We start from the raw sequence: 24435 nt of genomic DNA on the forward strand, positions 1-24435 counted from the left end.
AGACATTATTTCCAGCTGATCTCTTTTGTATGTGTGTGAGGTGATGTGAATATAGATGACTGCCCAAATAGGAAAATTAGCTACTAAACAAAAAGCTAAAAATTAGTATTTGGAGGGCAGAATTGTTTTGTGTTTGATTAAAATGCCAGGTACCTGCTTTGTTACAAGTACAGGGAAGCTGTGAATCATGATCCAGTGCCATCAGTAAGATGAGAAACAAACAGCTGTAGCTCCCCTCTGATCTGTTGTACAGCTTAATTATCAATCATATATGAATACAGCCAAACAAAACAGTGTTATTCCAGGACCAAGCTGCAAAACAAATTACCCACAACACACAAGTAACACATAAGGTTACGATTTCAGGAAAGTATATGGTTACAAAGAAAAAATAATATAGCCCAAGTCCCTGAGGGGCATGACTGATTGATGGCAAGTTGTTCTGGTCCAGCTTGTTGTTCCACTGAGCAAACACTGGAGAGCAGCACCAAGTGAACACTTGAGGACAGCACCGATAGGAAGTGTCTGCTCTCAACCCTGTGCGGATACCAACACACCAGAGAGAGGCCTCTGCTCTCTCCCACACCACTTCTGGCATCTCCACCCCAGGGCAACTGCAACAGGCGACCCCAATGTGAGGGCCTATTCCTTACCACTACCAAGGCAAGGCAGCTCCCCTGCTGTTGGTCTCACCGATGAACTAGTGAACCAGACTTGCAGTATTCTATGTTACTGAAGTCCAACAGGGTCTTGTGATCACAATAAAAAACTTCCAAGACAATCAGTCACATTGTGCACCATCTCAGCATAATGATATGCAACAAGTCCAGGTGACAACACAACAATGGTACACAGTAAGTCCAGCTCCATTGCTATTGAGTGACACTGATAGGATAGTCCTGCAGTGCTTGATATTCTTAGTATCTAGCAATAACTTGTGATCTTAAAAAAGTAGAGGACAAACTAATACACCTTTAGTTGGACCCAGAGTGGCCACTGCATTGGAGTGTCAACTTACCTTGACGTGCATATATGTAAATTCAAAAGCAATTTTATAAAACTGGCGATGTTCATCAAAGAACTAAGGTTGAAATTGCACCAATATAGAGTCATAGCCAGAATCATCTCAGAAGCAGGCCTTTTGGCCTATTGAGTCTATGGCAACATATAGTTATACATTCAGTCACTAATTTATTAAGTAAATCAAATAAAATTAAATCACTTTTCTTTCAAAAATGAATTTAATAACATTGATAATACAAAATTAACATATAATTCTTTTTAAAAATATTCTGATAATTTATTTACAGATTTGTGGGAAAGATTATCATCAGACTCAGGAATCACAGTGTGCCTTGGCTTCCTGTAGGTTTCTGGCATCCAGCAACATCTCGGCTCAAAGCCTGTAATGTAAAGGGACCACAACCAACAAACAGTTCAGAGTCAAGTAATTAGAGCATAAAATAGGTTCCATTTTCACCTTCCATAAACATCTCTCTAATTCTAATTCAGAGATGAACAAAATCACAAGCTTTTTAAAGATAAATTTCAGATAACGTTCTCACCTTTACTGTCATCTCTCCTAAAGTTACACAACTTTAACAGAATCAGTATCACACTTGGGTAACTATTCTTCATAGTTAGACATTAGGTGCAAGTGAGCCAGTTTCCAAAGGGATTCACTTTAGTCAATCCCAACAACATCAATTTAATCTTTCTATATTCATTCCATTTCATTACTGACTTGTACTTTAACAGAATAAAATATCTCGAAGTACTTCAGAGTGAGTTATAAACACAAGAGATTCTGCAGGTGCTGGAAATCCAAAGTCACACACGCACAAAGCTGGAGGAACTCAGCAGGTCAAGCAGCATCTACTAAAAGGAACAAACAGTTGATGTTGCAGGCTGAGATCCTCATCCTGATAATGGGTCTCAGTTGGAACATTGATTCTTTATTCCCCTCCATAGGTGCTGCTTGACCTGCTGAGTTTCTCCAGCATTTTGTGGGGGTTACAAGTGTGTTATATTTCAACATTTGACACAAGTTACAGAAAGAAAAATTAAGGCACGTTTATTAAATGGGCTTTAAGGAAAAATGGAGTTAACAAAACCTATGTTAGGAGTTCTAGAACTTTGGAACAAGCACGAGAGTTATGTAGTTGGAAAAGGTTGTAATAGTAAGTGGTGAGACCTTGGCGACATATGAAAACATGAATCATAACAATTAGGATATGGACAATTCACACTTATAATAATGGTTATTATAAGCCCATTCAGACCAGAACGATGTTTGATTTCCTCTTCTTCATCTTAGGGCCAAAAAGATGTCAAACAATCCATCTTTTGAGCTTAATGTCACAAATAGTTAGGAGCGGTATGGTAGCGTAATGGTTAACATAATGCTAATGCCAGTGACCCAGGTTCAATTTCATCGCTGTCTGTACGGAGTTTTTAACATTCTCCTTGTCATCGTGTGGATTTCTTCCAGGTGCTCTAGTTTCCTCCCACATTCCAAAGGAGTATGGGTTAGTAGGTCAATTGGGTGCAATTGGGCTGTGCAGGCTCTTTGGGCAGGAAGGGTCTGTTAACGTGCTATATCTCTAAATAAATAAATGAGAATAAACTCTGTCAATCTGCAATAAATCGTATATAGTCTAACAGCTAACAACCTAATTACCTCAATTCTCTTCTCCCCTTTCCATATTGATCAAAAATGTTAATCCAAATTGTAAACAGAAATGTTGCTACAAACTGGATTTTTACCTCATAGAGCTGCTCAGTCATTGATTTTGATGAAAACTTTGGGTCTTGAGAAGATTTTGATGGCCTCTTCAATCTCTGCCAGCTTCTTCTCAAGGTCCGTGCGTCGATTCTGCATGCCAATGGTATCCACTTGTACGGGAAACATCAGCAATTGCTTGGTCAGCTGCTTTTGAGCTACAGGTAAGAGATGGCAAGAAGCAGATTAAGCAAGGTGAGCAGCTAGTTCAGATTAACTAACACAGGAACTACAAATAAAATGGCTCCTGTGTAGAGAGAAACAGATTTAATGCTCCAGGTGAATGATATTTCATCAGGTTTCAGCAATAGCAACCACACCCTGCTACATTGCTTCAACAGGCAGGCTAAGCCAATTGAGGGTAGCCAGTATGCCTCAAACACCGTGAGTTAGGGATATGCCTGTCCCAGCTTGCAAAGCTAACTCCTTGGACTGGGTGGATGAGATCTACTGTGAGATCCAATGGCCAGGATAGCAGTTCTGCAACACTCTATGGAGGGCGAGGCACAGAAGATGTCACGGCCATCCACTGCAACCGAAGAGGCCTCCAGTTGTGACGATCACCTGTACCACCGAAATCGGGCTTGTGAGGTTTAGGGAGTGGAACTACCCCAGTGCAATGGTTGTTCCACTTTAAAAGCTTTCCCACACAGGTTCCTATCATCATCAGACACTGACTGGTCTGCTGTGTATTTTAGTATTTTCTGCTTTTATTCTGCTTTTAACTTCCAGCATCTGCCGTTCTAACTTTCTGACTTTCACGCTTACTTCAAAGGTCATTCTCTTGTGTAATTAAAAAAACATTTCTTTTTACCACAGCTAGGAGCTCTCCAAAGAAAACACTGCAATTACTCTGGCCAAACCTGACCTGAAAATACTTTTTCTTGGATTTGGACCAGAAGAGGAAAAAAATGGCTCTCAGGAAATTAAAAGAAAACTGGACAACACTAGTGTTGTTCTGATGAGGGAAAAGGTTTCATTGTCTAGAAAAAAAAATTATAAATCTGTAAAGTTTAGTTTGTACATTATCATCCATTTCAAAAATTACTGTAAGATTTCTAGAAGTGTTGCTCTATAATTAGTTCCATTGTTAGCAGCTGAGTTGAGTTGTATTTAATCCAAACCTCTTCCTTCCACTTTGCTTCCATCCACATGGAGAGCTACCATAAAGCTCTCCATGGAACAGAAGGTAAAACGAGTTCAGAGATGTGCTCTATGTGTGGAAGTTGCAGCAAGGCAAAGGTTAAGACAATGTCTAGGCAAGGATCGTTTAAGGATAGAGTGCAGTCAGCCCAGGCAAGAGAGGTGTTTGAAGTACTTCGCTTCCCTTTGCACAGCAGGGAATCAGAACCATTTGGCATACAGAGACAAGGATATAATGTAAGGATTCAAGGCACACACACCAATGAGGGGACAATTATTTTACTAACTTCAAAGTATCATCAGTTGTTAGCTTGTAGTTTCTATTCACTTAATATCTATATTATTGGAGTGATTAATTATGTAAATAAGGAACCTGAATGTCCACAAGGTTACCAATTGGTCATTATCTGTATGCAACTAGTCAATTCTGTGTAAAAATGGCATTTCTTTCTTCAGACTTCAGAACAATGTGCACAAATAAGGTGTTTGAGCAACAAATGTGAGCTTCTCAAGAGTCCAGTGAATTAGTGATGACATGTGCATTCACATTCTGCTTTTGCAGTAACTTCCAAACGATTTCACTTATTTGTTTTCAGATTTATTATCATTGAGCACCGTTTTGTCTGAAATTGATTTACACAAGGTACTGAGGTAGAAGTGTGTGGGATTATCCAAAGTGAAAAACCATTCCAGCCAGTTCACCAGTTTATTGGTGAATGGCGGGGAGCTGCGTGGCCTCAGTCATAGGCAGGACCAGGCATCAAACTGCGGTGTTGCCTGTTTGCAGCTGTCCAGGAGAGAGGTGTCGGTGCTGTCCCCAGTGCTCACACGGCAGAAAGCAAGCTGTATTGTATTTGACTACAGACTGCTTAAACATTTATGGACTCGGGGACTCAGACTATTTTTTTGTGTGACTGTATTTTACTGCTATTATGTGCCTTGTGCTGTGCAGTTGGCAGAGGGGGTGGAAGAGCTGCATGGCCTCAGTCATTGTGAGGACTCGGCCTCAAGCTGTATTGTGCTGAAATGCAGACTGCTGCAACCTTCGTGGAGTCATGGACTTGAACTATATATATTTTTTGTATGACTGTCTTATATGTGGTATATTTGCCTTGTGCTGTGCGGGCAGTAGAGGAGCTCCATGGCCTTGGTCATAGAGAGAACTAGGCCTCAAGCTGCAGTGACGCCTGTTTGTAGCCATCCAAGAGAGAGGCATTGGTGCTGCTCTCCAGTGTTCGCTCGGCATTAAACAAATGGTGTTGTGTTTGACTACAGACTGATGCAACATTCATGAACCTAGGGATTTGGACTATATTTTTTGTGTGACTATTTTACTACTATCTTATATCGGCTATATGTGCCTTGTGCTGTGTATGACTGAATGTGTTCCTTGAAATGCTGCAGGGTAATTAACAAATTCTTAGTTCGATATGTTATCCTCTAAAGTAAGGACAGCACATGGACGTACTTTGATAAAGGGAACTGAGTGTTTCCAGCCTTTCATCCTCTGGCATCCTAGTGTGACCGGGAGGCATGCTAGGGTCGGGGATGTTTTTCTGTCGTTCCTCCTCCTCTTTCCTCCACTGGTTCCGCCGTTCAATTAAGCTGGAAACAAAGCAAATATTGATTGGCTATTCTCAATGGAAAACTAAGATCATAAGAAAGTTACAGGTAGGGAAGCAAATAGCATTTAATTTGGCAATTTCACTTTGAAATGAAGGACATGCCAAGTGTGAGATGTTGCTCTTTAAGAGGTCAAATGAAAGGAGAAAGTATACAGTTAATAGTAAGCCCCTTAATAGCATTGAGGTACAGTGGGATCTTGGGGTCCAAGTTCATAATTCACTGGAAGTGGTTATGCCAGCAGTTAAAGTGCTCATACAAAATGCTAGAGGAACTTTCTTCCTCCTCTTCAGTCCAAAAGAACAGCCTCAGCCCAAATGTCTTTTCCATTGATTCAACCTGACCAACTGAGTTCTTTCAGCATTTTGTGTGCATTACTCTGGATTTCCAGCATCTATAGAATCTCGTGTGTTTGGGATAAGGTGCTACTACCATCAGGAAAGAGGTACAGAAGACATATGTCCTACACCACCAAGTTTAGGAACAGTTACTACCCTTCAACCATCAGGCTCCTGAACTGGTGTGGATATCTTCACTTACCATATCTCTTATTTGCTTCTACAACAGGGGTTCTTAACCAGAGGACTGTGAATCTTCACAATGGTCTTTATTTAAAGCTCAAAGTTAATTTATTATCAAAGTACGTATACTACCATTTACAATACACATAAGGTGCTGGAGGAACTCAGCAGGTCAGGCAGCATCTATGGAGAGGAATAAGCATATCTTTCTTTCCCTCCCTCCACCCTCTGTTTTACACTGGGATCACGTTCAATATGATTCCCTTGTTCACACATCCCTCCCCTCTAACCTCCCTCTTGCAATTTACCTCTGCAAGTAGGACAGATGGTCCTTAACACTGATAAGTTTTTAAAGAAATAAAATTTTATTTTAAATTTGCCTATATTTTAAATGTATAGTTGTTATTTAATGTGTAAATAAAGCACATATATTACTGTATCACAAGATTGATTTTTTTAGCATTTTGATAACTGTATTTCAATAGAATTGGTTTCTTTTGTAATCCTATGTATTTTATTTTATATATTTACACACATCATTATAAGAAGGGGTCCAGAGGATTCACTGGAATGACAAAGGTTAAGAACTCCTGTTTTATGACCTACAGATGCACTTTCAAGGACTTTTTACAGCTCAGGTTCTTAGTATTTTTTGTATAATTTGTCTTGTCAGACTTCATTTATGTATAGATTTTCATAAATTCTATGGTATTTTTTATTTTCCTGTAAATACGTGGAAGAATAATTTACCCACCTCAGTAGTTGGTAAGTTATTGGAAGGAGTTCTAAGGGACTGGACATACGTACAAGTATTTGGTAGTCAGCATGGCTTTGTATGCGGTACTTCATGTCTATCCAATCTTATAGAGTTTTTCGAGGAAGTTGCCAGGAAAGTTAATGAAAACAAGGCAGTAGATGTTGTCTACATGGACTTTAGCAAGGGTTTTGACAAGGCCCCGGATGGGAGGTTGGTCGAGGATGTTGCCAAGACTTGTGGACCTCAGTTATAGGGAAAGGTTGAATAGGTTAGGACTATATTCCCTAAAGGGTTGGAGAATGAGGAGCTATTCCATAGAGGTACACAATATTATGAGTGATATAGAGCATTTGATGGCTCTGGGCCTGTATTCACTAGAAATCAGAAGAATGAAGATAACCTCATTGAAACCTATCGAATGCAGAAAGGCCTTGATAGAGTGGATGTTTCTTATGGTAGAGAAGTACAAGACCAGAGGACACAGCCTCAGAATAGAGGGGGGTTCTTTTAGAACGGAGATGATGAGGAATTTCATTAGCCAGAGAGTAGTGAATCTGTGGAATCCTGTATATTTCAGGCCGAGGTTGATAGATTCTTGATCGGTCAGGGCACGAAGGAACAGGGAAGAAGGCAGGAGATTGGGCTGAGAGTAAAAGTGGATCAGCTTTGATGAAATGGCTTTAAGAAGCTGTTTGCCTTCATTGGTGTGGGAGTTGAGAATAAGAGTAAACAGGTTATTCTGTAGTTATATAAAACTTCTGTCAGATCACTATTTATTGAGTGTGCAGTTCTGGTCACCCCATTACAGGAAGGATGTGGAGACTGGGCAGGGTGGAGAAGAGGTTTACCACGATGCTGCCTAGATGGGGGGCATGAATTATGAGGAAAGGTTAGAATAATTTGGGTCATTTTCCCTAGAACATTGGAGGCTGAGGGGACACCTGATAGAGGTTTTTCAAATTATAAGAAGCATAGATAGAGTAGACCAGTGGTTCACCGTTTTATACCATGGGCCAACACCATTAACCAAGGGGTCCGTGGATCCCAGGTTAGATCCCTGGAGAAAACGGTCAGAATATTTACCCTGGGGTAGAAATATTAAACACCAGAGAACATTGTTTTAAGGCTAGAGAGGTGAATTTTAAAGGTGATGTAAGGGGTAAGTATTCTTTTATGCAGAAAGTGTACATAGCTACAATGGATTACCAAGCAGACAGCTTGGCGGTGGCACAGTACCGTAATGCCATTACTGCACCAGCTCTAGGGCCAGGGTTCAATACCCACCACTGTCTTGTAAAGAGTTTGTATGTTCCCCTTGTGGCTCCGTGGGTTTTCTCTGGGTATTCCAATATCCACCCACATTCCAAAGTATAGATTACAATTAGTGAGTTGTGAGGGGCTGCCCTCAGCACACATTCATTGATGCAAATGACACATTTCACTGTATGTTTCAATGTACATGTGAAAAATAAAGAATCCAATATTTCTCTTTAAGAAAGAAAGAATCTCTTTTTAAAAAAGCTTTTAGGTAGACACATGAATATGAAGGAAATGGAGGGAGTTATTTGAGTGCAGTATTTTAAATAAACCAGGAGGAGGAAAGGAAAAAGGATGAGTTCCCCAATAATCCATGCTTACTACTGGGGTAGCTGTCCTTTATTCTTGCTTATGTACTCCTGTTGTTCCTTTGCTTTCCTGTCCAGAACATCTGTAAGGGACTGCAGGGATTTGGAGCGTCGCACTGGCATTCTTCTCGCATTCTGTGCATTACGCCTAATGAAATCTATATTAATATCTTTGACCTGAGTCTGTAATAAAACAAAAATAAACAGATTGGTACTCATCAACAGTGATGGTGATTTAGTTACACAATCGCAAAAAGATGTTAATTACCAGGATGGTTCCACACTAAACACTTCCCAAATCTATTCTGGGCAGCATGTTTCCAAGTTGGTAATTTCATTAGGAATTTTAAAATATTTGGTATTTAGTAACAGTGTTACAATAGTGGTGTCAAAGACTCTATCAAATTTCTACAGGTGAACTGTGAGAGCATTCTGACTGGTTACATCTCTATCTGGTATGCAGGGGCCACAATACAGGATCAGAAACAGCTGCAGAGAGTTGTAGATGCAGCCAGCTCCATCATGAGCACTAGCCTCCCCAGCATCCAGGTCATCTAAAATCCATCATTGAGGACCCCCACACTTAGGCCATGCCCTCTTCCCATTACTACCATCACAGAGGAAGTCCAGGAGCCTGAAAGAACACTCATCACTTTAGGAATGCCTTCTTCGCCTCCACCATCACATTTCTGAACAGACAATGAACACTACCTAATTAGTTTTGCACTATATCATTTGTTCATTATGTGCCGTGTCCTATGACGTGGGCAATCACGGTCTTTCCATGACCATGATAGTTCTTGGCAAATTTTTCTACAGAAGTGGCTTGCCATTGCCTTCTTCTGGGCAGTGTCTTTACAAGATGGTTGACCCCAGCCATTATCAATACTCTTCAGAGATTGTCTGCCTGGTGTCGGTGGTCACATAACCAGGATTTGTGATCTGCACCGGCTGCTCATATGACCATCCACCACCTGCTCCCATGGCTTCACATGACCCTAATAGGGTGGGGGGAGAGGCTAAGGAGGTGCTACACCTTGCCCAAGGGTGACCTGCAGACCAGCAGAGGGATGGAGTGCCTTACACCTCCTTTGGTAGAAACACATCCCCATCCTGCCACCCTTTGCACTATATTACATAAGGCAAAAAGAGAAAGAATGGTGCAAAAAATATCCAGTAAGCAGCAGTCTAGTGGGTGAAAATACTTTTTTGATGAGAGAGGTCAGAGGAGAATGCCCAGACAGGTTCAAGCTGACAGGAAGGTGACAGTAATTTAAATAACCACATGTTACAACAGTGGTGTGGAGAAGAGCATCTCTGAATACACATGTCAAACCTTGAAGTGGATGGGCTTCAACAGCAGATGACCATACCAGGTCACCTCCTGTACCTAGTAAAGTGGTCAGAGTGTATATGCAGTATATAAATATAATTTAAGAAATATTTATATATTTCTTATAACATGGTACTTTTTATGTTTTACATGGTACTGCAGTCACAAAACAACAAATTTCCCAATATATGTCAATGATAATAAAGTTAATTCTGATTCTTTTCCTCAGTTAGAATAAAGCTTCATCTTATTCGGAATATAACAGTCATGTTTAAAGTACCCTGTGAATTTTGTCCAATAGTACACTCACATCAAGGTTAACCCTCTCTGATGCTTCAGCACAGATCTCTGCTTTTGTTGGGTTTGGCGACGAGGATCTTTTTGGGCTAATCCCAGTCCCACATCGTGAATGTGCTTTAAGGTAGTGCTGTTTATCCACAGGCTTCACCGATGAGTTCTCCTGAAGATAAATCAAATCAAAAATGGAAAGGAAATCAGGTAGATTTTGGGAAACTGTGCTCTGTGCCAGTGGTTACTGCCATATATTTAAGAATCCATGCATTTTCTTAAAAATGCACTTTTAAAGTGTCCGTATAGTTTATAGGGCTGATGGCTCAAGAAGACAGCATCCATCATAAAGTACCCTCACCATCCACGATATGTCATCTTCTCAATACCACCATCAGGGAGGAGGTACAGGAGCCTGAAGGCACATACTCAACATTTTAGGATCAGCTGTTTTCCCTCCACCATCAGATTTCTGAACGGTCCATGAAACCATGAACACTACCTCGCTACTTTGCTGAGTACTACACATAAAATGCTGGGGGAACTCAGCAGGTCAGGCAGCATCTATGGAAATGAGTAAAGAGTCGAAGTTTCAGGCTGAGACTCTTCTTCTGGACTATTCTGCTCTTTTTGAAAAATATATTTCTTAGTATAACTTAGTAATTATTTTATCAACTGTTCTGTATTGCTCCTGCAAAACAACTAATTTCACAACATGCCAGTGATAATAATCCAGATTCTTATTCTAGTTTTATACATGGGCCACAGTTATTGGGCACAATTTGGTCCCATGTATTTCTGCTACACACTGCCTGAAATGGTGTGGGGGTGTCAGGGGGAAGGGTTCCTCCAGTATCCAGACCCTCAATAAATCTTAATGCAGCACTACCTCCTACAGACGCCAGTCATTTACTGTGTTCTGCTTAACCATCATCAGACAATTCTCCTCCCACTGTAGGTCCACATTTAGATCCCTCAAAGTTGCCGTGTAAGTTGATAAGGGTTGATAAGATGGGTTATGATGTGTTGGCTATCATTAGTTGAGGGACTGAGTTCAAGAGCTGTGAGGTAATATTGCAGTTCTATAAAACCCTGATTAGCCACACTTGGAATCGACAATAGAGGCAGTAGGCCATTCGGCCCTTCGAGCCAGCATCACCATTCAATGTGATCATGGCTGATCATCCACAATCAGTACCCCGTTCCTGCCTTCTCACCATAGCCCTTGACTCCGCTATCTTTAAGAACTCTATCTAACTCTCTCTTGAAAGCATCCAGAGAGTTGGCCTCCACTGCCTTCTGAGGCAGAGCATTCCGTAGATCCACAACTCTCTGGGTGAAAAAATATTGTGTTCAGTTCTGGTCACCTCATAGGAAGGATGTGGAATCTTTACAAGAGAGTGCAGAGGAGATTTACCATGATGCTGCATGGATTAGAGAAAATGTCTTATGAGGATAGGTTGAGTTACAGTTTTCCTCTTTGGAATGAAGGCTGAGAGATGACTTGATAGAGGTGAAGATGGTGAGAGAGATAGATTGAGTGGACAGACAGAGACTTTTTCCCCAGGGAAGAAATTGCTAACACAATGGGCATATTTTTAAGGTAATTGGAGGAAAATATTGGGGGGGAGGGGAAGAAATGTCACAGATAAATTTTTTTACACAGAGATTGCTGAGTATGTGGAACACTCTGTCAGTGAGGGTGGTAGAGGCAGACACATTAGGGACATTTAAGAAACTCTTAGATAGGCACATGGATGATAGAAAAATGTAGGAGGGAAGTGTTAGATTGATTTTAGAGTAGGTTAAAATGTGGGCTGAACTGTTCTATACTGTTATGATCCCAGCCCCCTCCTTTGTGAGAATCGCCAGAGCCCTAGTGAATGCCCTAGTCAATGACCCAAGAGAAGAGAAAGATACGTGCGGTGTCCCTCGTTTCACGTCGAGGCAAAAGCTGGCGTCTGTGGTCATTGTCTCATGGAGACACCTTTGTGAATTGGGAACTGTACTACGTGTATACCCTCAGGGCAACGTGGGTGGAGAGATGGAGAGAGATTGCATCATCCCAACCTGATTGACATCTGAGACCCCGTGAGTTCAGATAAAAGAGGGGTTGTAAAGACGGCCCCCCAGACGCACCAGAAGACACGCTAGAAATCCTGCGACAGCGTTTAATAGCGACAGCCGGTGGGGGGGTTCATGTGCCTTCTTTTCCTTGCCTGGGATTGGCGACCTCACCACGAAAGAACGGCTTTAGCTACAGGAGAGGCCACAAGTGAACGGCCACCCCCCAACGAGACTCCGATGGATCGAACTCATAAAGGTTGGAAAAAACCCGCCGGGTAACTGTTTCTTTCAATCTCTATCTCTCTCTCTCTAACAAAAGTGCACCACCGCGACACCCCAGAAGACGGCAGCTGGTGGAACTGCAGTGAACGCAAGAGACTTTTAGATATACAGCGGACAATATATACCTTACCCCTAGACAACGAGAGAGCTTATTTCTTATTGATTATTACTATACCTGCGCTTTAGATTGAGTATTGACGACGTATGTTATCTGAATGTTTGTATTAACCTTACTTTTGTGCCCCTTTATAAATAAAAACGTTTAAAAATGGTACCATCAGACTTCAGCGGACCTCTCTATTTTTGCTGGTAAGTGATCCAGTTACGGGATACGTAACAATACTCATTCAGGAACCTTCCATCAGTTCATTACTGCTTTCACAAGTATCTACCTGTAAGCGAGCCATCACTTTGGAAGGAACAGATTCATACTTCTGGGACTTCCACAAGGCTTTGATGGGTTTGGGGCCATTTTGCTCACGCTCTTGGTCCTTCTCCCTGCATTTCTTCTGGATCTCACGCATTCGCCTCACGTTCTCCTTCTCATGATCCCTTGGTTCCTTCCCTACCAGGAACAAAGTGGAATGTAAATGTTCCAGTGAGTACCAACTACCAAGAGACCTCCTGACTTTCACAATGCTAACTGCTGAAGTATAAAGATTAAGATATAAAGATTAGTTTTATCTGTCACATACACTGAAATGTGTTGTTTCCATGGACACAGAGTGAATAGCCAGTGAGTGGTTGGGAAGGAAAAAAAAGAACTGTAACCATATAACCATAACCATATAACAATCACACCACGGAAACAGGCCATCTCGGCCCTCCTAGTCCGTGCCGAACTCTTAATCTCACCTAGTCCCACCTACCCGCACTCAGCCCATAACCCTCCACTCCTTTCCTGTCCAGATACCTATCCAATTTTACCTTAAATGACACAACTGAACTGGCCTCTACTACTTCTACAAGAAGCTCATTCCACACAGCTATCACTCTCTGAGTAAAGAAATACCCCCTCGTGTTTCCGTTAAACTTTTGCCCCCTAACTCTCAAATCATGTCCTCTCGTTTGAATCTCCCCTACTCTCAATGGAAACAGCCTATTCACGTCAACTCTATCTATCCCTCTCAAAATTTTAAATACCTCGATCAAATCCCCCCTCAACCTTCTACACTCCAATGAATAGAGACCTAACTTGTTCAACCTTTCTCTGTAACTTAAGTGCTGAAACCCAGGTAACATCCTAGTAAATCGTCTCTGCACTCTCTCTAATTTATTGATATCCTTCCTATAATTCGGTGACCAGAACTGTACACAATATTCCAAATTTGGCCTTACCGATGCCTTGTACAATTTTAACATTAGTTAAAATGGTAGTTAAGGGATGGTCACCCCCACCCCACCCCACCACAGGAAGATTAAATATTATAAAGGTTAGCTTTATTTGTCACATGTACATCAAAACATACAGTGAAATGCATCATTTGCTTCAACTACCAACACAGTTCAAGGATGTGCTGGGGGCAGCCTGCAAGTGTTGCCACGTTTCCAGCGCCAACATAGCATGCCCACAGCTCACTAACCCCAACCTGTTCATCTTTGGAATATGAGAGAATATACAAATTCCTTACAGACAACACCAACCAACAGAGAGCTAAAATCTAGATAAAGCATACTCATAATGTGATGATACACACCGAACAGCGCCACCTGCTGGGGTTTAGACACTGGCGCAGCCTCGCCCGCTAACTGGCAGCCACGCTTTGGCAATAGGATTTTAATATTTAAAGAGCTCCTGAACTGAGGGTTGTTGCTCAATCGCCAACTCCACCTGAATTCTCGTCTAGCCTCTAGTTTCGTACCCTGTTCTTGTTCCAGTCTCGTGTCATATCTCGACTTCACTCCAGCACTTGGGTCCTAACCATCCTTGCCTAGGTCGCTCATCTCACATAATACCTCCAGGTTTTTTTTGTCTGCTTTTTCATGAACAGAGATATCCTACCATAGTAACTAGGCTCTTTAGTACAGGAAATAGCAGACCCAAAACTAATGATACACAATTGTTAGCAATGTAACTCCCTGAAAGAAATTAAGCAATAAAAGAGTCCATTTACTTCTTGGTGAGAACTGTCTATGTAGTGACACTCCTTCCAATTGCAGCAGCACACCAACAGAACCCTTTTGTCCTCTCTCCAGGATCTCTCTAGCATTTGAACGCACACGAGGAGCTGGCTGAGGCCTGGCACTGTAGCACGATGGGTACAAAGTGGGATCCGGAAGTAACGGCCCTGAGAGAAAGTCAAGTTTCAGGCTGTTTCCTTCTAACCTTCCCCGAGCTGTAGACATAAACAGAAGGAAAGAAAAGTTAGGTGGACATCAATCAATCACATTCCATCACTATCCACAAAGCTGGCAATGCGGTCAAAAGATGGTCAGATTTCAGCAACAGATAACAGAAAGAGGCTGAATTATATTTTCACTTATTTAATATGTACTATGGAAAGCACTGACAGGTTGGTATAGAGGAGTCAATGCCCAGGATCGGAAAAAGCTGCAGAGGGTTGTAAATTCAGTCAGCTCCATCATGGGCACTAGTCTCCCCAGCACTGTGGACATCTTCAAGAAGGCAACGTCCATCATGAAGGTCCCTACCCATCCAGGACGTGCCCTCTTCTCATCACTACCATCAGGCAGGATGTACAGGAGTCTGAAGACACCCAGTCAATGGTTAAGGAACAGCTTTTTTCTTCTCCACCATCATATTTCTGAATGAACAATGAACCCTAGAACCGTTTGACTGTTCATATCCCTCCATAGATGCTGCCTGACCCTCTGAGTTTCTCCAGATTTCCAACATCAGCAGTCTCTTGCATCTCTATTCAAGATTTAAGCGTATTATAACCTCATCCAGAAAATCACTTGTCCTCTATATAACACACGCTGGACAAGGTAGCTATTGGCAATCAATTACAAACATTTGTCTGTCATATCACAAATCAGTGGGATCTATTCGCTAAAAAAAGGCACAATTCCGAACAAGATCACGGTTAAAGCATTATAATTCTAAAACTATATCCAATAAAAGTTTCACCATTTTGACTAATAAAGGGGAGATCCAACTGTTTGATGAAAAATCTGCCTTGTAATCACACCCAGGCATCCAACTATTCTATAAATAACATATTTCAAACTTTTAATAAGATTCCAGATTTAATAAGATACTTTTCATGGTGCCCAAGACAGTAATGCATTTGCCCAATCGGTCCATTTGCAAAATAGACCACAAGACATAGGAGCAGAATTAGGCCATTCAGCCCATCGAGTCCACTCCATCACTCCATCAGGGCAGATCCCAGATCCCCCTCAACCCCATACACCTGCCTTCTCGCCATATCCTTTCGTGCCCTGACCGATCAGGCCTCAAATATACCTACGGAGTTGACCTCCACCACAGTCTGTGGCAGAATGTTCCACAGATTTACTGGTCTCTGGCTTAAAAAAACCCTCCTTACCTCAGTTCTAAAAGGTCACCACTCAATTTTGAGGCTGTGCCCTCTAGCTCCGGATGCCCCCACCATATGAAACATCGTCTCCACATCCGCCCTATCTAGTCCTTTCAACATTTGGTAGGTTTCAATGAGATCCCCCCCACCCCCCCACCCGCATTCTTCTAAATTCCTGAGAGTCCAGGCACAGAGCTGCCAAATTTCCTCATATGTTAGCCTCTTCACTCCCTGAATCATCCTCATGAACCTCCTCTGGACTCTCTCCAAAGATAACACATCCTTTCTGAGATATGGGGCCCAAAACTGTTGACAATACTCCAAGTGCAGTCTGACTAGTGTCTTAAAAAGCCTCAACATTATCCCCTCGCTTTTATATTCTATTCCCCTTGAAATAAATGCCAACATTACATTTGCCTTCTTTACCACAGACTCAACCTGTAATTAACCTTCTGGGAGTCTCACACGAGGACTCCCAAGTCCCTCTGCACCTCTGATGTTTGAACCTTCTCCCCATTTAGATAATAGTCTGCACTATTGTTCCTTTTACCAAAATGTATTATCATACATTTCCCAACACTGTATTCCATCTGCCACTCTTTTTTGCCCATTCTTCCAATTTGTCTAAGTCCTACTGCAATCGCATTGCTTCCTCAGCACTATCTACCCCTCTACCTATCTTCATATCATCCTCAAACCTTGCCACAAAGCCATCAATTCCATTATCTAAATCATTAACAATGTGAAAAGTTGTGGTCCCAATACAGACCCTCCGAGGAACACCACTAGTCAATGGCAGCCAAACAGAAAAGGCCCCTTTTATTCCTACTCACCGCTTCCTGTCTGTCTGCCATTCCTCAAGATAAACGTCTGATAAAAAACTAACAACCTGAAACTTTAACTGTACCTCTGTTTCAAGTAAGAGTTAGATAGAGCTCTTAAAGATAGCGGAGTCAAGGGATATGGGGAGAGGGCTGGAATGGGGTACTGATTGTGGATGATCAGCCATGATCACATTGAATGGTGGTGCTGGCTAGAAGGGCCGAATGGCCTACTCCTGCACCTACTGTCTATTGTCTCCAGATGTTGCCTGGTCTGTTGAATATTTCTAACATTTTCTACTTTTAATAAAAAGAGAACTTAATGGGGAGGTTCTCATCGAAACCTATTAAATGTTGAAAGATATTAATAGAGTAGATTTGGAGAGAATGTTTCCTATAGTGGGGGAGTCTAAAACCAGAGGACACACCCTCAGAATAGAGAGATGTCCATTTAGAATGGAGATGGTGTGGAGGCCAAGACATTGGGTATATTTAAGGCAGAAGTTGATAGTTCTTAATTAGTCAGGGCATGAAGGGATATGGGGAGAAGGCAGGAGATTGGGGCTGAGAGGAAAATTGGATCAGCCATGATGAAATGGCAGAGCAGACTCGATGAGCCAAATGGCCTAATTCTGTTCCAATGTCTTATGATCTTATGGAATTAATTTTTGTTTCTTTCATACTCTTGCTGAGTTCTCATTCTGGTGTAGAACAACTGAAAGGTAATCACATGCAATAACCAAGTACTTCCTTGCCTTGCTAAACAGTTGCACTGCCTTCTGCTTTATGTCCATCCAGATCAGACTGGCAATTGAACCAAGCCTCCAAAAGGAAAATTTGGTGCAATTCACCTGAAAAAATAATCAAAATATTCTTTTACCTGATACTGGCCGGTGGTAAAAGTCTGGGAATAGCGTTGGATCTGGTGGAATCGGGCCAGATATGTTGGAGGGGCCTTCAGACATCTTTCCTTGGCGGTACTACTGTAACAGAGCACAATAGCTTGATTCAAAATAGGAACACAGGAATTGGAATCCTTTCTGTCTGGCAGACACATTATGCTGAGTAACACAGAATGCTGGAGGATCTCAGCAGGTCAGGGAATAAAGAGTTTGTTTGTTTGTCTCTGTTTGGGCTGAGACCCTTCATCAGGGCTCAGAACTGGTGAAGAGTGCTGATGGTTATTGTGAAGGCACAATGAAGAAGTGATCATTAATTTGATCACTCTATAGGTCATAATCCACAAGCTTCCCCCAAACAACCAATTCCCTCATCCATAACATCCCTCCATCCTCCAGCCCCCATCAATCAGTTCTACCAAACACCAGATCTCCAGATCCACCAGATCCCCCACAGTCATCAATCCCCAATCTCTCAATTAATTCTACCTTCCATAACAACCATCCCCCCAATCACAAGCCTCCATCCGCCAGATCCCCCAATTCCCAATACCCCATCTCTCAATCAATTCTACCTTCCATAACAACCACCCCCCAATCACAAGCCTCCATCCACCAGATCCCCCAATTCCCAATACCCCATCTCTCAATCAATTCTACCTTCCATAACAACCACCCCCCAATCACAAGCCTCCATCCACCAGATCCCCAGTTCCCAATACCCCATCTCTCAATCAATTCTACCTTCCATAACAACCACCCCCCAATCACAAGCCTCCATCCACCAGATCCCCCAGTTCCCAATACCCCATCTATCAGTCCGTTCTGCCTTCCATAACAACCCCCCCCAATCACAAGCCTCCATCCACCAGATCCCCCAGTTCCCAATACCCCATCTATCAGTCCGTTCTGCCTTCCATAACAACCACCCCCCAATCACAAGCCTCCATCCACCAGATACCCCAGTTCCCAATACCCCATCTATCAGTCCGTTCTGCCTTCCATAACAACCACCCCCCAATCACAAGCCTCCATCCACCAGATACCCCAGTTCCCAATACCCCATCTATCAGTCCGTTCTGCCTTCCATAAACCACCAGCGTCACCGGCCCTCATCCCAGCTCAGCTCAGCATCCGCGTCACTGTGGACACGGGTAGTAACCAGGCCCGGGCCTACCACCCCATCCTCGTCCCCCCGCCCCACTTACCCCGAGTTCGCTATTTGCGCCCAACAACCGTCCGCGGGAACGCGCACGATGGCCGACGTTGTGACGTCGCGTTCGTTGTCATGACAGCCCCGAACTTCGGCGTCCCCAGGCACGCGTGAACTGAACGACGCTGTGACGTCGTCTTCGTTGTCATGGCAGCCCCGCTCTTCGGCGTCCGTAGGGCCGGGGAGCAGGGGAGGATTGTGGAAGCTGGGGTCCGGATCTCGGAACGGGATGGGGGGAGAGGGGGGCAAAGCTCGGGTCTGGTGGACGAGGCCGGGGCGAGCTTGCAGTACTCTTTTTGTTAAACAACTGCATGTAACATCTCAGACTTAACTTACACAATGATATAATTGATTCTAAAACACTCCACAGCATGAAATTTAAGTAAGTTTCAACAGTGTTTTTGAGGACATTGGAAATTATGTTTTTATTGCTCAAGAAACTATTAGATTCTGGCCATCTTTTGTTGTACAACAGCATGCAAAAGCTGCACAACAGCATTTCTCAAATAAATAGAAGTAAAACAATCAGCAGTAAACAAAACTGACAGGTTACACCCAAACCCTCAGGGGTCTAATGTCCTTGCAGGTAGCTTGGCTAGAGTTGTTCAAGTGGGTTTAAACTAATTTGGCGCGGGGGGGGGGGGGAGTTCTAAAAATGAGGTGGTTGGGTTATAAACAGAGGCAATGTGAACTGAGACCCCTAGCAAGGAGAGGCTGATGATGGGGCAAAACTACAGTCAACAGGATGAGTTGCAATGTAAAAGGTGGACAAACTCAGAAAGGGTGAATAGAGGATTGAAAGTGTTCTATCTGTCGTGGGCACAGAACTGGAGAGTATGACATCGGTAGCAGAGCGAAGGGCGCTGAGTAGGCTACGGTCAATCATGGAAAACCCTGAACATCCACTGCATAGCACCATCCAGAGACAGAGAAGCAGCTTCAGCGGCAGGTTGCTATCGATGCAATGCTCCTCAGACAGGATGAAGAGATCATTACTCCCCAATGCCATTCGGCTTTACAATTCTACCGCCAGGGGAAAGATATGTTAAAGTGCCGGGGTTATGACTGAGCTTAAGTTACCATTCAATTTATTTTAGTAAACTATTTAAGAACTTTTTAAAAGCTATTTATTAATGCTTTTTTTGAGAGGGTGATTTTAGATGCATATCTATATTGAGTTAAGTATTGTATGTAATTAGTTTTTGATACAATAAGTGTATGGGACATTGGAAAAATGTTGAATTTCCCCATGGGGATGAATAAAGTATCTATCTATCTATCTATCTATTTGAATACACACAGTATATGGAATAAGGTAATGAACTTCAAGTCAAGTCAAGTCAACTTTTATTGTCATTTCGACCATAACTTCTGGTACAGTGCATAGTAAAAATGAGACAAAGTTTTTCAGGACCATGGTGTTACATGACACAGTACAAACAAACATGAGGAAATATGCAGATGCTGGAAATTCAAACAACAACACACACAAAATGCTGGTGGAACACAGCAGGCCAGGCAGCATCTATAGGGAGAAGCGCTGTCGACGTTTTGGGCCAAGACCTTTCGTCAGGACTAACCGAAAGGAAAGATAGTAAGAGATTTGAAAGTAGTGGAGGGAGGGGGAAATGCGAAATGATAGGAGAAGACCGGAGGGGGTGGGATGAAGCTAAGAGCTGGAAAGGTGATTGGCGAAAGTGATACAGAGCTGGAGAAGGGAAAGGATCATGGGACGGGAGGCCTCAGGAGAAAGAAAGGAGGGGGGGAACACCAGAGGGAGATGGAGAACTAGACTGAACTACGTAATTTTTAAAAAACACAGAGAAAGCTACACTAGACTACAGACCTACACTGGACTGGACTGTGTGGTGATTTCTTTTGAACTTATAGTCCTTTAACATCTTTGGACTATTTTTACTGTGCCCATGGTCTGTTTTTTTATCAGTTATGCTATTGTTTGCACTGTTGTAACTATGTGGTTTTATGTAGGTCTTGTAGCTTTAGTTTTTGGTCTTGTTTGTCTGGTGGGTTTGGAGCTCCTTTCCAGGGAACGCGCTAAGACGGTAGCGCGATATTAATACGCAGCAGCCTCTCCGGACTCTGGAATGGGGATTGCCAAACGTTATGTGGATTTTCTGGTGTAGTCTGTTTTGTCATATGCTTTTGTGATATCATTCTGGAGGAACGTTGTCTCATTTTCTAACTGCATTGCATTTGTGGTTTCTAAATGACAATAAACTGAATCTGAATAAAGTGCACAAAAACATTGCAGGCATTACAATAAATAATAAACAGCACAGTAGGGCAAGGTGTCAGTCCAGGCTCTGGGTATTGAGGAGCCTTTTCCCAGACGGCAGGAGGGAGAAGAGATTGTATGAGAGGTGCATGGGGTCCTTCATAATGCTGTTTCCTTTGCGGATGCAGTGTGTAGTGTAAATGTCCGTGATGGCAGGAAGAGAGACCCCGATGATCTTCTCAGCTGACCTCACTATCCGCTGCAGGGTCTTGCAATCCAAGATGGTGCAATTTCCGAACCAGGCAGTGATGCAGCTGCTCAGGATGCTCTCAATACAACCCCTGTAGGATGTGCTGAGGATGGGGGGGTGGGAGATTCCTCAGTATCCGCAGAAAGTAGAGACGCTGCTGGGCTTTCTTTGCTATGGAGCTGGTGTTGAGGGACCAGGTGAAATTCTCTGTCTGGTGAACACCAAGAAATTTGGTGCTCTTTACGATCTCTACCGAGGAGCCGTCGGTGTTCAGCAGGAAGTGGTCGCTCCGTGCCCTCCTGAAATCAACAACCATTTCTATTGTTTTGTTCACATTAAGAGACAGGTTGTTGGCTCTGCACCAGTCCGTTAGCCGCTGCACCTCCTCTCTGTATGCTGACTCGTCGTTCTTGCTGATGAGACCCACCACGGTCGTGTCATCGGCGAACTTGATGATGTGGTTCGAGCTGTGTGTTGCAGCACAGTCGTGGGTCAGCAGAGTGAACAGCAGTGGACTGAGCACGCAACCCTGGGGAGCCCCCGTGCTCAGTGTGATGGTGTTGGAGATGCTGCTCCCGATCCAGACTGACTGAGATCTCCCAGTCAGGAAGTCTAGGATCCAGTTGCAGAGCATAGCAGCATAGTTGCAGATTGCATGTATGATGTTGCAGGCATCACTGAATCTTGGCTGAAAGATTGTATCTGGGAGCTTAATGTCCAAGGCTACACATTGTATCGAAAGGATGGGCAGGGAGGCAGAGGGGTGACATTGCTCTGATGGTAAAAAATGTAATACAAGCATTAGAAAGGGGTGACATAAGGTGTGAAGGTGTTGAATCACTGTGGATAGAGCTAAGGAACTGCAAGGGTAAAAAGACCCTGATGGGAGTTACGTACAGATTCTCAAACAGAGGCAAGGAAGTGATCTACAAGTTACAATGGAAGATAGAAAATGCGTGCCAAAAGTTGGTGTGGGATTCCAAGAGGGGGATTTTCTGGAGTGTCTACGAGATTTCAGAGCAGCTTGTGGTTGAGCCCACTAGGGGATCAGCTACTCTGGATTGGGTGTTGTGCAATGATCCAAAATTAATTAAAGAGCTTAAGGTAAAAAAAAGTCTAAGGGAAAGTGATACTAATATGATCAAAATCACCCTGAAATTTGAGGGAGAAGCTGAAGTCGGATGTATCAGTGTTACAGTGGAGTGAAGGGAATTACGGAGGCACGAGAGAGGAGTTGGCCAGAACTGATTGGAAAAGAACACTGGCAGGGATGACGGCGGAGCAGCAATGGCTGGAATTTCTGGGAACAATTCGGAAGGCACAGGATATTTACATCTCAAAGAGGAAGAAGTATTCTAAAGACAAGGTGACTCAACCAGGGCTAACAAGGAAAGTCGAAGCCAATATACAACCCAAAGTGAGGGCATATAATAGAGCAAAAATTTGTGGGAAGTTAGAGGATTGGATTTTTAAAAACAACAGAAGGCAACTAAAAAGTCATTTCGAAGGTAAACATGGAATTTGAAAGTAAGCTAGCCAATAATATTAAAGATGATGCCAAAAGTTTCTTCAGATACATGAAGTGTAAAAGAGTGGTGAGAGTGGATATAGGACTGCTGGAAAACGATGCTGGAGAGGTAGTAATGAGGGACAAGGAAATGGCAGATGAACTGAATAAGAATTTTGCATCAGTCTTCTCTGTGGAAGACACAGGATTGGGAAGTTCTAGGTATGGTGGAAGTTCCAGGTTACAAGGGTCATGAAGTATGTGAAGTTACCCTAACTAGAGAGGTTTTCAGGAATATGATAGGTTTGAAGGTAGATAAGTCACCTAGATTTACACCTCAGAGTTCTGAAAGAGGTGGCTGAAGAGATTGTGGAGGCATTAGTAATGATCTCTCAAGTACCACTGGATTCTGGAATGGAGCAACACACACAAAATGCTGGAGGAACTCAGCAGGCCAGGCAGCATCAATGGAAAAGAGCACAGTCCATGCTTCAGGCCGAAACCTTTCAGCTGGACTGGAAAACAAAAGCTGAGGAGTAGATTTGAAAGGTGGGTGGAAGGGAGAGAGAACCACCAGGTGACAGGTGAAACTGGGAGGGGGAGGGATGAAGTAAAGAGCTGGGAAGTAAATTGGTGAAAGAGACAGAGGCCATGGAAGAAAGAAAAGTGTGGAGCAGCACCAGAGGGAGGCATGGGCAGGCAAGGAGATAAGGTGAGAGAGGGAAAAGGGGATGGGCAATGGTGAAGGAAGGGGGTGGGGGGCATTACTGGAAGTTAGAGAAACCGATGTTCATGCCATCAGGTTGGAGGCTACCCAGACAGAATACAAGGTTGGCTCCTCCCACCTCCTTCAAACAAGGAGCCATGGGCACTTGCATGGGCCCCAGCCATGCCTGCCTGTTTGCCGGCTACATGGAACAGTCTATGTTCCAAGTCTACACTGGAGACTATCCTGCACTTTTCCTTCACTACATCAAAGACTGCATTGGTGCTGCTTCCTGCACCCATGTTGAACTCATTGACTTCATCTACTTTGTCTCCAACTTCCATCCCGCCCTCAGATTCACCTGGTCCATTTCCAATACCTCTCTTCCCTTTCTCAATCTCGCTGTCTCTATCTCTGTAGGCAGCTTATCCACTGATATCTATTATAAACCCACGGACTCACTTTGTCCCACCCCGTTACTTGTAAAAATGCCATCCCCATCTCCAAGTTGGTCTGTCTCCACCGCATCTGCTCTCAGAATGAGGTTTTTCATTTTAGAACAAAGAAGATGCCCTCCAAATAAAGGGAATACTCTTCTCCCATCATCAATGCTGCCCTCAACTGCATCTCTTCCATTTCACGCACATCTGCTCTTACTCATTCTCCGGCCGCTCTACCAGGGATAGGGCTCCTCTTGTCCTCACCTACCACCCCACCAGCCTCCACGTCCAGCACATAATTCTCCGAAACTACTGCCACCCCCAACTGGAGCCCACCATCAAGCACATCTGTCACTCCCCCCACTTTCTGCTTTCCGCAAGGATCGCTCCCTAAGTGACTACCTTGTCCATTTGTCCCTCCTGCCACTTATCCTTGCAA

At 43.2% G+C, this 24435-nt stretch overlaps 1 protein-coding gene across 3 annotated transcripts; it reads right to left on the reverse strand.

Moving 5' to 3' along the window:
• Positions 1–1222: 1222 nt before the first annotated feature.
• On the reverse strand, positions 1223–18967 carry enkd1 (enkurin domain containing 1). Of its 3 annotated transcripts, none has more exons than XM_073061652.1 (9): positions 18853–18967; positions 17626–17728; positions 14536–14757; positions 12814–12986; positions 10095–10244; positions 8465–8634; positions 5394–5530; positions 2767–2940; positions 1223–1403 (listed from the first exon to the last, which is right to left on the reverse strand). In XM_073061652.1, exons 2-8 carry the CDS (start codon positions 17708–17710, stop codon positions 2780–2782), a joined length of 1098 nt encoding a protein of 365 aa, XP_072917753.1. In that variant the 5' UTR covers positions 17711–17728; positions 18853–18967; the 3' UTR covers positions 1223–1403; positions 2767–2779. The 3 variants fall into 3 exon arrangements, with proteins under 3 accessions (XP_072917753.1, XP_072917763.1, XP_072917774.1); XM_073061662.1 differs by having other exon boundaries at positions 17626–17725; positions 18853–18900; XM_073061673.1 differs by lacking the exon at positions 1223–1403 and adding an exon at positions 1410–2603.
• Positions 18968–24435: the final 5468 nt, after the last annotated feature.

This window comes from Hemitrygon akajei, chromosome 1 (genome assembly GCF_048418815.1).
Source record: "Hemitrygon akajei chromosome 1, sHemAka1.3, whole genome shotgun sequence".
Lineage (NCBI taxonomy): Eukaryota > Metazoa > Chordata > Chondrichthyes > Myliobatiformes > Dasyatidae > Hemitrygon > Hemitrygon akajei.

What these genes read in the sequence shown, in the direction of transcription:
- enkd1 (XM_073061652.1), bottom strand. Translation starts at nt 17,710, where the DNA reads ATGTCTGAAGGCCCCTCCAACATATCTGGCCCGATTCCACCAGATCCA. An exon ending in TTACCACCGGCCAGTATCAG is followed by an intron (nt 14,758 to 17,625) that starts GTAAAAGAATAT and finishes TTATGTCTACAG; the next exon opens with CTCGGGGAAGGTTAGAAGGA. An exon ending in CAGAGAGGGTTAACCTTGAT is followed by an intron (nt 8,635 to 10,094) that starts GTGAGTGTACTA and finishes GTTTTATTACAG; the next exon opens with ACTCAGGTCAAAGATATTAA.